The 14,596-nt window shown below is 38.0% G+C and overlaps 1 protein-coding gene across 1 annotated transcript in view; it reads left to right on the top strand.

The window, feature by feature from the left end:
- RANBP9 (RAN binding protein 9) overlaps positions 1 to 14,596 on the top strand; it is a 72,907-nt gene that overhangs the window by 49,444 nt on the left and 8,867 nt on the right. The window contains exons 6-12 of the mRNA XM_006198627.3: positions 1,254 to 1,438; positions 3,938 to 4,050; positions 5,339 to 5,447; positions 7,098 to 7,288; positions 8,442 to 8,586; positions 11,855 to 11,976; positions 13,587 to 13,738. Coding sequence (XP_006198689.2) covers positions 1,254 to 1,438; positions 3,938 to 4,050; positions 5,339 to 5,447; positions 7,098 to 7,288; positions 8,442 to 8,586; positions 11,855 to 11,976; positions 13,587 to 13,738 — 1,017 coding nt within the window. The remainder of the gene's footprint in view (positions 1 to 1,253; positions 1,439 to 3,937; positions 4,051 to 5,338; positions 5,448 to 7,097; positions 7,289 to 8,441; positions 8,587 to 11,854; positions 11,977 to 13,586; positions 13,739 to 14,596) is intronic.

Consider the following 14,596-nt stretch of genomic DNA (forward strand, 5'->3'; position numbering starts at 1 on the left):
TGTACATTGCAGTATCATTTATTTCCCTAATCCAGTGTGACTATATTTCTCAGTATTTTGGAACAGTGCATGCCTTCTGTTTTTGATTTGGTTGCTTGGTCGGTCAGTTAATTTAAAAAACACTGTCTTAGCTTTTTGCAGTAAAATCTAAGCATCTTATATTTATACACAGATTATCCTCTTAATCTTTACCTGAATTTGTACTGAGAATACTTGTGATAACCATTAAAACAAATAAGGCATAAATACAGAGAATGAAGATGAAGTAGGACTTGGAGTAATAGAAAGAAAAATTGAACTTAGATTTGGTATCAGATAAACCTGTGTTCCAATTCCACGTCTGCCATACTGTAGAATGACCACAAACAAGTTAATTTACTCCTAGTCCTCAATTTCTGTATCTTTGTAATGCAAATAATAATAATGACTTAACAGAATTATAATGATTGCACCCTGTCATTTAGTAGACATTCAGTAACTTATTCCCCCCTTTAGATTAATAGCTAGTGATAGAGCCAAAAGAAGGACTCCTGTCTTTTTTGAACACATACTTGAAGCTACTAAACTTGATTGTTTAGCCTTGAAATCTTGGAGTGTATCTTGGGGTAAATGCATTTCTTATGAATTTGAATGTTTAAATCCATCCTTTCCCTTTCTTGAAATAAGTGGATTTGAGTCTTTTATTTTTATATGAAGGACCTCTACCCCCAATGGTACTGTTTTGCTTATAATTCTTATCACCATCCCTTTATAAAGGCATAGCAGATGTACAGATATGTGAAATTAGTAAACTTAAAATAGTGCGTGCCCTGTTAGGATGTACTTCTGTGGTAACTAGCTTTCACATGCAGTTTCTAGAAATGCATCACATAGATCATCTATAAAAGGGTAAACCTGGATTATATGTTTATACTTGAACCTCTGTAATTACTATATGACATATTCTTAAGAGCAAGAATGTTGTCTTCATTTATTAGAAGTATAATGCCATATGGTCTCTGAATAAGTAAGTGGCTTAGGCAGCTACATATTTTTCTTGATGATTAGATTACAGGAAGTGATATTTTTCAGCCAGCATATAATGTGTGTTAGATCATTTGCTTTAGTCTTCTTCTTCTAGTTTTTGACTGAGATTTTTAAATATTCATCAAGTAAATTTGTAGTTCTGTTATTTTGAAGATAGCATTTGAAAGAATTGAATGAGTTTTTAACATAAAAAGGATAGATGTTCAGTGAAATGTGTTCTCTTACAGCCAAATTTATATCCTACTGTGGGGCTCCAGACACCAGGAGAAGTTGTCGATGCTAATTTTGGGCAACATCCTTTCGTGTTTGATATAGAAGATTACATGCGAGAGTGGAGAACCAAAATACAGGCACAGATAGACCGGTTTCCTATTGGAGACCGCGAAGGAGAGTGGCAGACCATGATACAAAAGTGAGTGAAGAAATGTGAATTGGCATATTCACAAGTACCGTTTTTATAAAACGTTTCTCCTTTAGGTATGAAAGACTGTTCATTGAAGCTTTTTAATCTATTAATGTATATCCTAGTAATTTTAGTGTAGTAGTAATGTTTGATTGGCTGACACACATGCATAATTGTATTTTAGTCTGACTTATTAGTATTTTGCTGGAGGAAATAAAGTGACACTAGATCTCTTAGGTTAGGCTTATTCATTTGCTATCCTGAGAAACAGGATTTAATGATTTAATGATTTCCATGGGTTGCATGGTGCAACTATTAATAGTGCCAATGCAAAAGTAATTTCAGAAAGCTAATTTAGATTGTGTAATTCAGCAGTATGGTTTTTGGACATGAAGTTGGCTGTGCTGTTCAGCAGTAATTTAAATATTCATGAGGAAAAAGAACTGTTGCTCAGTAAGAATAAGCATCAGAATAATGGTGTAGTTTACATTCTGGGAGAGAGACTTGATAGGTGCATTTCACGTTTCGGGATTTGGCTAAATTTTTCCCGTCAGCGGGTTGCTCTGCAAGAGTGAGACCAGTTATTTTTGTTTACTAGGACCCCTTCTTTGACCAAAAGCCTCCAGCTTAAGGAATTTTTAAAACTCCGTTTACGTGTTGTGTGTGCTATTGCTAGACATTTAAGAGGAGGTGAAGGGAATCTGGAGTGTGGATTCCTCGGTGCCGGTTAAACACTCAGGAGCCAGTAAAGACAGTGGTAGAGGAGGGCAGCAGCAGGGCAAAAGTGGGTGTCGGTCAAAGTGCCATGAAACGAATACCCTTTATCACAACGCGTTCTTTACGGAAAATTTTCACCGTGTTTTATTAGGGAGCTTTTTATGAAAAAGTAGAATTTCGTTATGGTTGTCAGCAAGAAAATATAACTCCTATGACAGTCAACGTTTTAGACTATGCCTTTGCTTAGAAGGCTAGAGATAACCCCTGAATGTCAGTAGTACTGAATGGTAGCTCTTAAAACTCAAAATAGTAGAGACTTTAAATAAATACCATTGAGTTTAAATAGTCATTGTCACTATTGTAATCTAACGCAAAAAAATAGCAAAGCTTAAAGATACCGTCAGTCTGAAACAGTTCATCTTAACTGTCTGTATAATTGCTTTGAACCGTCTTAAATTTATAAATCTAATAAACCTTTGCATATTTTTTGGAAGAGATGATGATTCTGAAAATAAGCTGCCTCCCTAGGGCTGTTAGCGTCTGGTATGACAGAGGTCGACACTAGCGTCTTGCTCGGCAGGGCTGAAAGAACACTGGAGCCAACTCAGAATCCCATGGTCGCCAGGAGGTGGGGCTGAGATACGCTGCGCTCTGAGGGTCACGCCCCTTGGTGCTTTGCGAGCCTTACCACTGAGCGTCGTGGCCGCAGAGACCTAGAGGGGGCGTTACTTATCTTAATCCTGCAGCCAGGGTTCAGTGAGGGCACCCAGGCCTGCCCCATGCTTCATAAAATGACATTGACTGTGACCTCCTGGGAAGTCCATTTTAAAAGGTTCTCCCCTACCCTCTTAAATTAATTTGAACAGTTAGATGAAATAAAATGAAAAATCTGTTTCTTAGAGCTCTCCCCCGACCCCCCTCAGTCCCCTTTTCCTGAGCCACTGCTTCCTGTCGTTCTCTAATGGGCCCTTAGTAGTTAGTGCCAGGTGGAGGCAGGTTAGTGTTGAGTATTTACATATCGAATACATGAGTTAATACTGCTTAGTCAACAGTTTTCCTAGCATTTTGTGCTTAGATGTAAGCGTCATACTTGTAAATACACTTAGTGGCTTTTTGAAAAATAAAGTTGCTCTCTGAAAGTGTGTCGCTTACACATAAATCATATTTGAGTAATTCATCTCCTGTGCACGACCATACTGACTGATTTGACTAAGAAGGCTGCTCCTCATTGATGAGTGTTATCCCCCTCATAGACTTTGTTCTGGAAGAGTCTCTCTCTTGGTTCGCCTTAGTATTTTTTGTGTTCACATCTTGAGATTCCATCGTATATAACTGGTGGATAAAGAAAGTGGTTCAGCTCCTGAACACAAAGAGTTAATTAATCTATTGTTTTATTTTACAAAATGCCAACACGTTACTGGGATAAATCATATGATAAAGGTAAAACAGAAATGATGGTTAATATGATTGAATAGGGATGGGAAGGAGAGGGCCTGGGGATTCTGAAATGCTAAGAGTCAAAGTCATTTCATGTCCCTGATTCTCTTGTAGTATTTATTTTTAGGGAGAGTAGTCTCAACATAGCATTTGCAGTTATCTTTTTGGACATACCACGTGAATAAAACAAAATGCTTTTTTGAACTTACTTTAAAGTTGAGCATGAAAGCCTTAATTGTTTCAAGGGAATAAGCTGGTTTTGTAACACCAGAGTAGACCTTGTTTATATAAATTACAGTATGAAGGTTGTATTCTCTTGACTAAAAGATGTGTGTTTCTTCTTTTAATTTTAAGAATGGTTTCATCTTACTTAGTCCACCACGGCTACTGTGCTACGGCAGAGGCCTTTGCCAGATCTACAGACCAGACCGTTCTAGAAGAATTAGCTTCCATTAAGAATAGACAAAGTAAGGACCTTGTGGTGCATGGCTAATACTTGTTTGCAGATTGTAGATTTGGTTACATTGATTTTTAGAAATTTTATTTTTTTAATTAAATTTTTCCAAATATATTAATATAAAATTGATGCCTCTGAGATTTATTTTTATAATATGTTTGAAGATCAGCTTTAAAAAAATTCACAGGATTGTATTAACATTCTGGATATAGAAAGATATAATTTTGGAGAAATTTTTGTAAGAAATGTTTACCATTTTTTTCTTAAAAAATGTTTCACGCTTTCAGAAAGTAGACATTTAATAAGAAGTGTTTTTTTAACTGGTGAAGTAGTCCCATGGTTAGATGTTAGTGGAGATAATGTGTGAAATAAATTTAAATAGCTTTTCATTAAAATTGCTATCTAAATCTAAGACAGTATTGATCTTAAGTACTTATTGCTTAGGTCCTGGCGCTTTCGGCCAGAGCTGTGGGGCCTGCTTTAACAAGGGCAAGTCAGCGTAACTGTTCCACAGCTAGCCATCCTGAAACTGGTATGCTCAGTCCGTCAGGGAGGGTGTGACTTGATGAGAATTTAGAGATAAAAACAAGACATTATGGGTGAAAACAGAATGTTTACAGGTCACACTGCTGTAATAGCACTGACCACATTGTGCTGTATGTGGCTAATCGTGTGCGTGTCCGTCTGTAAGCCTGGCAGACAGATGATCACGTCCCCTTGTAGCCTTGTCACCTGACACTCAGGGCAGGCTCACTGGGTGGCTGTTGAATTCAGGTCTTACTCAAAGGCTATCATTCTTTTAGTACCAGGTTCAAAAGGTTATAATATTTGATAAGACATTTTGAATATTAATTCTTAAATGTTTCCTATGGCCTTTTTTTAAAAAAACCACTTGAGGTGTGACTGACACAGTAAAAGCTGTACATATTTGGTATATACAGCTTGATGAGTTTGGAGATAAGTGTCTGTCCATGAAACCATCACCACAGTGTATGCTGTAACAAACCCATCCTTTTTAAATCATAATATTTAATGCATCAATATTGCTTAACAGCTATTTTTCCTATATTACTTATATGTTAGTTTGATTTTTTTTTGTAGTTTATGAAAGTACTTGTTTTTCTAATTTTTTAATTTGTCTGAAAATTTTCCTTGTAATGGAAACTGTAAGTTAAAGAAAGAAATAGAAATTAATCACAATAATTAGAGACTTTGTACTAACTTTTTTTTTTGATGGTCCACCAAGTTTCTATTTCTACTCTTAAAAAATTGATCTTTTGCTTTCTTTTTCTAAATAGGAATTCAGAAATTGGTTTTAGCAGGAAGAATGGGAGAAGCCATTGAAACAACACAACAGTTATACCCAAGTTTACTTGAAAGAAATCCCAATCTCCTTTTCACATTAAAGTGAGTTTAATAAATGGTATATTGATTATATGTATATTATATAACCAAAATTATTTTCATGTTTTTATAGTTTTAATTTTTGTTTTACCTTGTTTCAAATATTTAGATGTGATTTTATAGTGTAGCACATTTAAGTGACACGTTATCCAATACGCTTTTGTGTTGAGGACTGTAAGCAGAAGGCACTTTTTCATTTTGTGTTTGCCCTTCTGTCACTCTGTTCCTGTGTTTAAAAATGTTATTTAGAAGGTGGGTATCTATTTTTCCTCCTGTAAATTGCCTTATAGTAAGTCTGTGGCATTTTTTAAAAATCACAGTAAAAATAAACATAAAATTTGCCATTTTTACATGTACAGTTTTGTTAAGTACATTCACATTGTTCTTTAGCCACTACCAGCCATCCATTTCCAGAACTTTTCTCATTATCCCAAACTGAAACTTGGTGCCCGTTCAACACCAACTCCCCGTTTCTCTCTGCCCCTCAGCTCCTGGCAACTACTGCGTTACTTTCTGTTCCTATAAATTTGAATTTGACTACTCTAGGTACCTCATATAAATGGAATCATAGAATATTTGTCCTTTGTAACTACCTTATTTCACTTAGCATAATGTCCTCAGAGTTCCTTCATGTTGTAGCAGGTGTCAGAATCTCCTTCCTTTTATAGGGTGAATAATAATTCTGTTATACGTATATAGCACATTGTATTTACTCTATTCATCTTTCAGTGGACATTGTGTGGCCCCCACTCTTGGTGGTTGTGGGTAACGCTGCAGTGGGCACGGGCATACAAGTAGTTCTTCTGGGTCTGCACTCAGAAGTGGAATTATTGACCATGTGGTAATTCTGTTTAATTTTTTGTAAATTAGTCCTCACAATTCCACAGCCCAGCACTATTTTACATTCCTACCAACAGGGTACAAGAGTTCCAGTTCCTCCATATCCTTGCCAACACTTATTATTTTGTTTCTTTTGTTTGTGTTGTTTTTTAAATAATAGCCATCCTAATTGGCACTTTTTATTGGTTGTATGAATCTTTGTTATTTTAAAATCAGGTGTAATTAAGCGTAAGATTTCAACCCTTTGAGAACCAGAAACTCTTTCTAAGCCAAATGTCGGAATTGTTTTGATTTAGAATAAAAGTTTAAATATGGCCTGTTTTGGTTAAGAGGCTGCAGATTAGGGACGAAGTTGCAAACTAGGGATGAAGGAAAGCGGGGCGTTAGGCTTTTACTTTGTTTGCAGATAGCTGTGTACATAGAAGTACATCATATTCTTACATACTATTTGATTTGCTTCCAAGTGTAAATATTATTTTTTAAATGTGAATATTGTTTTGATTAAATCATTTTAACTAAAAAAATGAGGTCCATTTTGGTTTGTTATAGCTACGGATAGATTTTCATTTTCTTACTAAATCTTGATTAGAGGAGGTACACCATCTTTTGCATTATACTCTCGTTTTTCTGGAAAATTTTAAATGTATTCTAAGCAGTACAGGATATGAAACCATATTTAGTATTTCTAGCATACTATCTAAAGGCCATACTGTACAAGTTCTTAGAATATGTTTTTTTAGAAATCTGTTGCTGTTAAGTAAATAAACGGGTGTTTGAAGATTATCTAAGTAAATTTTTCTTTTCTTCTTTTAGAGTACGTCAGTTTATAGAAATGGTGAATGGTACAGATAGTGAAGTACGATGTTTGGGAGGCCGAAGTCCAAAATCTCAAGACAGTTATCCTGTTAGTCCTCGACCCTTTAGTAGTCCAAGCATGAGCCCCAGCCACGGAATGAACATCCACAATTTAGCATCAGGCAAAGGAAGCACTGCACACTTTTCTGGTGAGACTCGGGCTTGTGACATTATCTTTAAATGTTTACCCTTCATGGCTTTGAACCAAATAAAAACTTGAAAAAGATCTAGATACTTCTGCTAGCTGTTTTGCACGTGTGTATACTGGATCTCGGGATGTTTGGGAAGAAGACTTGTGGGCAGGTCAGATTTGTGTTTTCAGTATCAGGAAGTAACTTAAAGATGAGCTGTTTCTTCTAGGAACAGGTTATTGACAGATCTCCATAAACAAAGGTCAGCGTTCGAGTTGTCTCTGGAAATTAAATCAGAGATATTTGGTAATGAGACAGTAATTGTGTGATTTGATAAAAGTACAAATGTGAAGGCGGTGACGTGGCTGTGGGTCTGAAGCCACCCGTCACCGCGCCCAGCGGCGAGCTCTCTCACTCTCTCCCAGCCCGAGCCATTGGCAGGAGTCGTGGCTGCCTGTTCATTCCCTCCTCCCCCTTTCTGGACTCACTAGTTTTTCTCTAAGGCTTTTGATGTTCTCTTATTTAAAACTCTCTCCTTTCTTGGCTTTTATGACATCACTTCTACAGGTTTATTTCTGACACTTCTCAGTCTTTTTTTCTTTGCTTGTCTCTTTAATTCTGTTTTTCCCAAGGTATTATCTTCCCTCTGTACATTTAATTCTCTAAGCAGAAGTCAGATGCTGTTTCCTTTCCTTTCACAGAGTAATACTTCACTTTTTCTCAGCCAGCATAGACTTCTCTATGGTGCTGCCTCTCAGCTTATTTATATCACCATCCTATATAATGAGTGTGACTCTCATGTTTGTGTCCTTAGCCACACCCCCTCTGACAGCGAACAGCACTTCAGGCTCAAAGGCACAAAGCCTTAGCCTTGATGCATTCGTGTGTAAAATGGGGCTATGATAACTCTGGGCTTCACGGTGAGGGGTTGTGAGGATTAAAGGAGACCCATAATTAAGCCTTCAGTAAATATAGGAGATGCTAATTACAGCTCACAATGAAGTATCCTGTGTTCTTTCAAAGAAGTTATCCATTTGTTTTCTATTAAAGTAGTCCGTTGACTTTCCTATATTATAAAAATTTTAAATACTTAATCAGCATATGGTACATTTGTTACAACCTTACTGTGTTTATTTCTATTTTTATGAAGTATCTCTTCTTTTTTCCCCAGGTTTTGAAAGTTGTAGTAATGGTGTAATATCAAATAAAGCACATCAGTCATATTGCCATAGTAAACACCAGTCATCCAGTTTGAATGTACCAGAACTGAACAGTATAAACATGTCAAGATCACAGCAAGTCAATAACTTCACCAGGTAAGGGATTTCTGTAGCCTTTGCATTACTGTAAGCAGCCTTAATTACAGGCATCATCATTTCTGACAATTCGGAAAAATTGAGTTGGATGGCCCGTGGGAGGCACCCGAGAGCTCCCAAACCCCGGAGACTGAACGGGTGGGGAGTACGTCCCCCAGAGCTGTCCACTCCCCTGGTGTGCACGCAGGCTCCTCCTCCTGTCCTTCCTCTTCCCTCTAGTGGGGTGACGGGGACACATCCCGGGCTGTGCGGTGTCATCTTCCTGCCCCAGCAGACCCGTACAGATGGCCACATCATTGCCATTTGTTACCTTTCCAGGTTAAGTCACTAGAGTATATTTCACGTCTGCGGTTAACATGATACGTTTACAACTTTTTTTTCTGTGTGGGCTTATTTTGGTGTAAATGTGTAGTGTTTCCTGAGATCCAAATAACTAACTTTGCAGAAATCTTTGTTGAAGAGAGCCTGTTTTTAAGTACCTTGTGCCTAGCAGATGTTTGAGTCATTTAGTAAGCATATAACATGAGGATAGTATTGAGGACCTGTTGGATGTCAAACACTCCGCTAGGCATGGTCTCCACTCGAAGAGCTTTGAGAGAAGAGATGTCTCTGTCAGCATACTATGACATCCTCAGGCTTACTATTCATGAAACCTAAAGGTTCATGAAATGTGATCATTTGAATTGAATGCTGGCGTGTGAGAGCAAGCTGTTACGAACTCAGCCTGCCCAGATCATCCAACATCTGGATCTCAGTTCGGTTCAGGACTAGTGGAATGATCATTTTCTTTTTCACTGAAACAGTGGATAGATTTTATCTATTTGATGTTAATTTGGTCTTGGAACATGAATTGGTCACACTGCATTGTGGTGAAATGTTCATCAGTGCAAAATCCTCTCACTGAAGGAGAAGGAACCTCATTTATACCATGCATCTTCATGGAAATATTCTGGAGAAAGGAATATGTGTAAAAATCTGTATTTGCAAATTTGGAGATTAATCAGAATTTCCAAGGTATCTGTCACAAATGACAAAAATTTACTGAAGTAATGGTGTTGTGTGATACAAGTGATAGTGAAGTCCCCAAAAATGGCAGGAGAAGAACAGTAGGAAAAGGTACTGTCTTTTGCTGAGGGCAGGGGAAGCGGCATACTAGAAGACATAAAATTAGAATATCATAGTAAAAACTTTGCAGGAAATTTAAAAGATTAAACCTTTAATATTTCATCGTACCTTACAGTGTTAGTTCTGGACCACTGATACAGGGTCCTGCCATAGTTTGAGGATAGGATTGCAGTCACTTCGTGAGTTTTTCTCTTGAATACTGTCCTCAGGCAGGAAGTTGCTAAAGAAACCAGTTGTCACCTGAGTTGTGGGAAGCAAGCTTAGCGGAAGGGGTGATGACACAGCACCCTCTTTGTGTTCAGTACAGAGGAGGAGAAAGTGAGCTTTTAAACTACTTTAAACTGTTGAACAGTAATAGTTATTTTATAGTTGGTAATGGCTTTCCTTACAACCACATTGTGAAGTAGGCAAAGATTGTATTAACTGTGAAAACCATTTTACAGATGTAGAGCTGAGTACCAGAGAAGTAAATGACTTTTTTTTTTAAGGTCGACAATCAGTGACTAGCAAGTTGCAGAACTGAGGCTCCTTCCCAGGACGCCTGATTCCAGACTTGTGCTTCTTCCGTCATACCCCGATCTACAACACTCTTCTCCCTCCCTCCCATCCTACCTTCTGTTCAGGCTGTAAAAGTCAAGTTCAGTTGTTACCTCTTCCAGGATATTTTCCTTGATTTATATCCCTACCAGACGTTGTGTCACTCGTGATGATGTAGTACTGATTCTCTGTAATAGGCTCACTTTATTAGCTTTTTATGGTTCTTCATTCCTGGAGGGCAGGGCTGTTTCATTACATCCTTAGTGTCTAACATGGAACATGGCTCAAAGCCTCTTAAATGTGTGTTGAATGAAAGTATCCCTCTCAAACATTATATTAAATTGTCAAAAACATATTTTATTAATAAGATCACTGAAAGCTACGATCTTAAGGATAGCACTTTAAAAGTTTTCCTTATCAATTCTCAAATTTCATCAAGATACCAAACAGGCTTCTCTGACTGATGAAGATGCCCGACGGTCATTGCCCCCTTCTTCCCAGATCTGTGTCTTTTTACCCATAGAAGCTTGTGTGCGCCGCGCACCCACGCACACACACTTAAACTCACACATCACCCACACTGGTAACCAGTGGTTACTTTGGCTGGCATTATGCACACAGTGCTTTTTGCTTATCTGCAGTCAGTGATTTCTTTTTCTACAAATGAATATACACTGCTTCTTTAATGAGAAAGGGTCATTTTTATTTAAATATTTCCTGAATTTTCATTAAGTGTTTCCTTCTAGGCTGTATAATCATTACCTAGATCTTCAGAGGAGAAATCTTGAAAGTTAGATATTCATTATTGCTTGGGTTGTGGATGGACTTGAAGGGCGTACACTGACAACTTTAGCATGTTAGTGGTTCAGTCAGTGTGAGATGAGTGAAAATTGGAAATGCCCAAAGTATCTCCAAAACAGCACCTTAAAAATTAGGATTCAGCAATATTTTAGAATCTTGAGCTGTAAGAAAGCCTGTGCGAGAAGAATCGTGCTGGGTGCTGGAAAGGTATGAGGGGATGAGACTGCGTGGTTTTTCAGGTTATTGTCTACCTTTGAGAGAGAGTATATCTTTAAGTAGTGAGGACAAATGCCAAAATGTCAAGACTAGTAGAGAAAAAGTAGTCTAGAAGCGAGCTGAGTATGAGGGCGGGGGAAGAAATGAAGTGGGCGGGCTCCAGAAGAAGTCTGTTTTGAGAGGGAGGCTTTTTCCCTTACATGGTGGCATTGAATGCTGGGGTGAGAACGGGCAGTTCTGGGGCAGGAGTTGATTAACAAAGAATGAAGTGCAGATCTGAATTTGAAAAACAGTGGAAAGTATGTGTTGAAATACAATTTCTCCCTATTGATAAAAAAAATCACAAAACCACTGCATTTTAGTACATAAGCTTTTTCCTCCCTTATCTCTAGGAGTATAAATTTGTTGAAAGTCAGCTACATGTTTGACTTTGAATATATTCACAATTTTAACTAAATACCTTTTTTACAGATTGCTGTTGCCTTATGAAGTCAGTTGATAAGTAGGCTATGTAGTTGAGTAGTCATTTATTTTAAACTGAGCTGCAAGTATGCTATTTCTAAAATTAGGTTTGTTTTTTCATTTTCAGTAATGATGTAGACATGGAAACAGATCACTACTCCAATGGAGTTGGAGAAACTTCATCCAATGGTTTCCTAAATGGTAGCTCTAAACATGACCACGAAATGGAAGATTGTGACACCGAAATGGGTCTGCAGTGATATTTCTTACATTTTTAATAAAAATGATGACTACAAGGTTATGTTTTTACTTGTACTGATTCACAGCTGATGTGCATAAATCAAATTTAAAGATGTATGTGCCATTGGATTTGATAGCAATACGTATTACTTCCCTTAAACTTCCCTGTGAGAGTGGGCTGCTGGAGAGAGCAACCTTTCAGTGTCTGCTGCAGTCTCTCCGCGGAGCCGTCTGCTTCTGCACCCGTAGCGCTGTCGTGAAGCAGCGGCGCTAGCTTGGCGGTGTGAAGCGCCCTTTCAGTATAGCCCATAAAGGCCAGATGGGTAGAGGTGATTTTATAAATTCTAACCAAAGTTTCTTAAAGTCGTTTAATGTTAATTTATGTGACTCTGCGTAGTTCGGTGTCTGGCAGATAGGAGGTGCTTAAGTACGGACCCCCCACCACCCCACCCAGTTACGTGGCCGAAAGAGAAATCAGTGTGTGCGATTTTGCTTTGCTGGCAACTTGTGTGGTAAATTGTACCATGAAGTTAAACCATCAGCAAACTTCCCCGTTAATTGGAGAGTGAAAATTATTGAAGCTTGTAAATTATTTGTCCGAATTCTAAGATATTAGATTTCTTGGTATTTTGAGGTTAAAAGATACTTATTCAAATTGTTAGGAAAGAAAGTGGTTTATAAGTGCAAAGTTGCTCTGCTGTTACACACAGCCACCTTGCTGTGGAGGATTATGTGTTTCAGTGTATGATTCACTCTTTCAGGCAAGGAGTATGATTGCAAAGGCAGCGTGGTTCTGCTCTATTAGACATCAGTAAGCAACCAACATTGAAAGAGTAATCTGAGCATAGTGATTAAGAGCAGGAGGTTTAGAGCCAGATTACCTGGATTTGAATTCTGCAACTGCCACTTATTAGCTGTGTAACCTTGGATGAATTACTTCAGAGCTCTCTTCCTCAGTTTCTCCATCTGTAAAATGGGTGTAATAATAACTGCCTCATAGCTATTCTGTGAAAAGCCAGTAGCACAGAGTACTTAGTAAATGTTAACTATTATCATTAGTGATTTATATGTTGTTATTAGTGATTTATACTGTTATATTATTAATCAGTGATTACTATCAATCAAGATATACACTAAAAATTTTTTCTGAAAGTAGTATTTTTCTAAAAGTAGTGTAATTAACCCTTTTGATTAGTGTAATATGGTGTCTTCTGTGTTTTTATCAGAGTCATTTAGTCTCTTCTATCTCTGTTCTGTGTCAGTTATAAGTAGCCTGAGAAGCAGTTACTTTTTTTTTTTAATGTTGCTTTAGGTTTAGAAAATTGTGCTTAACTTTTCATAAAATTTTCCCTGAAGCATTGTACATCCTAACGCTGAAAGAGTGTCACCTGACTTTCAACTGCAAGGTAGATACTGGATCTTAGACTCTTGAGGCCTAAACAAAGTATACCTTTTAGCTGCAAAGTTCCATATTAAATTAAAAATAAATCTGAACATATAGGTAAAATATTAGGAAGTAGTTACTAAATGAGACGTCCAAAATGTTGTGAGCAATTTATGTTGATTTCTTCATTGTCCACTCAGTACAGTAGTAAAATACCTGTTTGTCTTGCTTACAGAAGTTGATTCAAGTCAGTTAAGACGCCAGTTGTGTGGAGGAAGTCAAGCCGCCATAGAAAGAATGATTCACTTTGGAAGAGAACTGCAGGCAATGAGTGAACAGCTGAGGAGAGAATGCGGCAAGAACACAGCAAACAAAAAGATGCTGAAGGTAAATTTGTTTTCTCTTGAAAAGGTATAAATTCGTCAGAGGAACTAAAACGTAGTTTTGTAAAACACGGAGCAGCACTGGAATTCTAGTTGGGATCCTTGGATGGGAACTCCTCCCTGGCTTCCTGCCCAGGTGAGAGTGGAAGCGTCTGGCAGGGTTGGGCAGCTCTGCTTCGCCAGAGAGCACACTGGACTCCGAGTGAAAAATGTGGGTTAAACCTCAGTTCTGCCACTTACCAATCTGTGTGCCTTGGTCAGCTTGCTTTCTTCGTTTTATCTTCTCAGCTGTAAAACTGGCAAAGTTACTAGGATAAATGTGAGTGTGCTGATTATAAATTTGAGGGTTTTTTATTTTAGTAAGCATTATTCAGAGTTGCAGCACATTGGATGTATAATATGTGGCCTTTACTTTGATGGTGATTAGTGAAGGTTGGGTCGTCTTTCACTGAGTAGGTAAAATACGTTTTCTAGTCTCTTCTGGATTGCTGCCTGTGCTGGTCAGTGAGGTAGGTAAAACAAACAGTTCAGTGAGTTAGCCACAGTTCTGTGTCTCAGCTGAAGACTTGAGTTTTCCCCTCCCTTAAATCAGCACTGCAGCTGGTTGTAGAGATGACATTTTCCATAATCACAGAAGTCCCACCAGTGCTGTAAGCCTGTGAAGCTCTAACCTAGCCATTGTTTTTGTTGCTGTTCTGTTTTGTTTGTCCTGCATTAGGTTAGGCTCAGAGATGATTCGTTAGGAAGATTTTCTCCTGAGTGTTTTGAGGGAAGTCCAAAACAAAATCAAAGCGGAGATGCACGTAGTGGCCCAGGACACATAGTGGCCCAGGATCGATGCTTGGATACAGAAGGAGAAGGC

The sequence above is a fragment of the Vicugna pacos genome, chromosome 20 (assembly GCF_048564905.1).
Source record: "Vicugna pacos chromosome 20, VicPac4, whole genome shotgun sequence".
NCBI classification, from domain to species: domain Eukaryota; kingdom Metazoa; phylum Chordata; class Mammalia; order Artiodactyla; family Camelidae; genus Vicugna; species Vicugna pacos.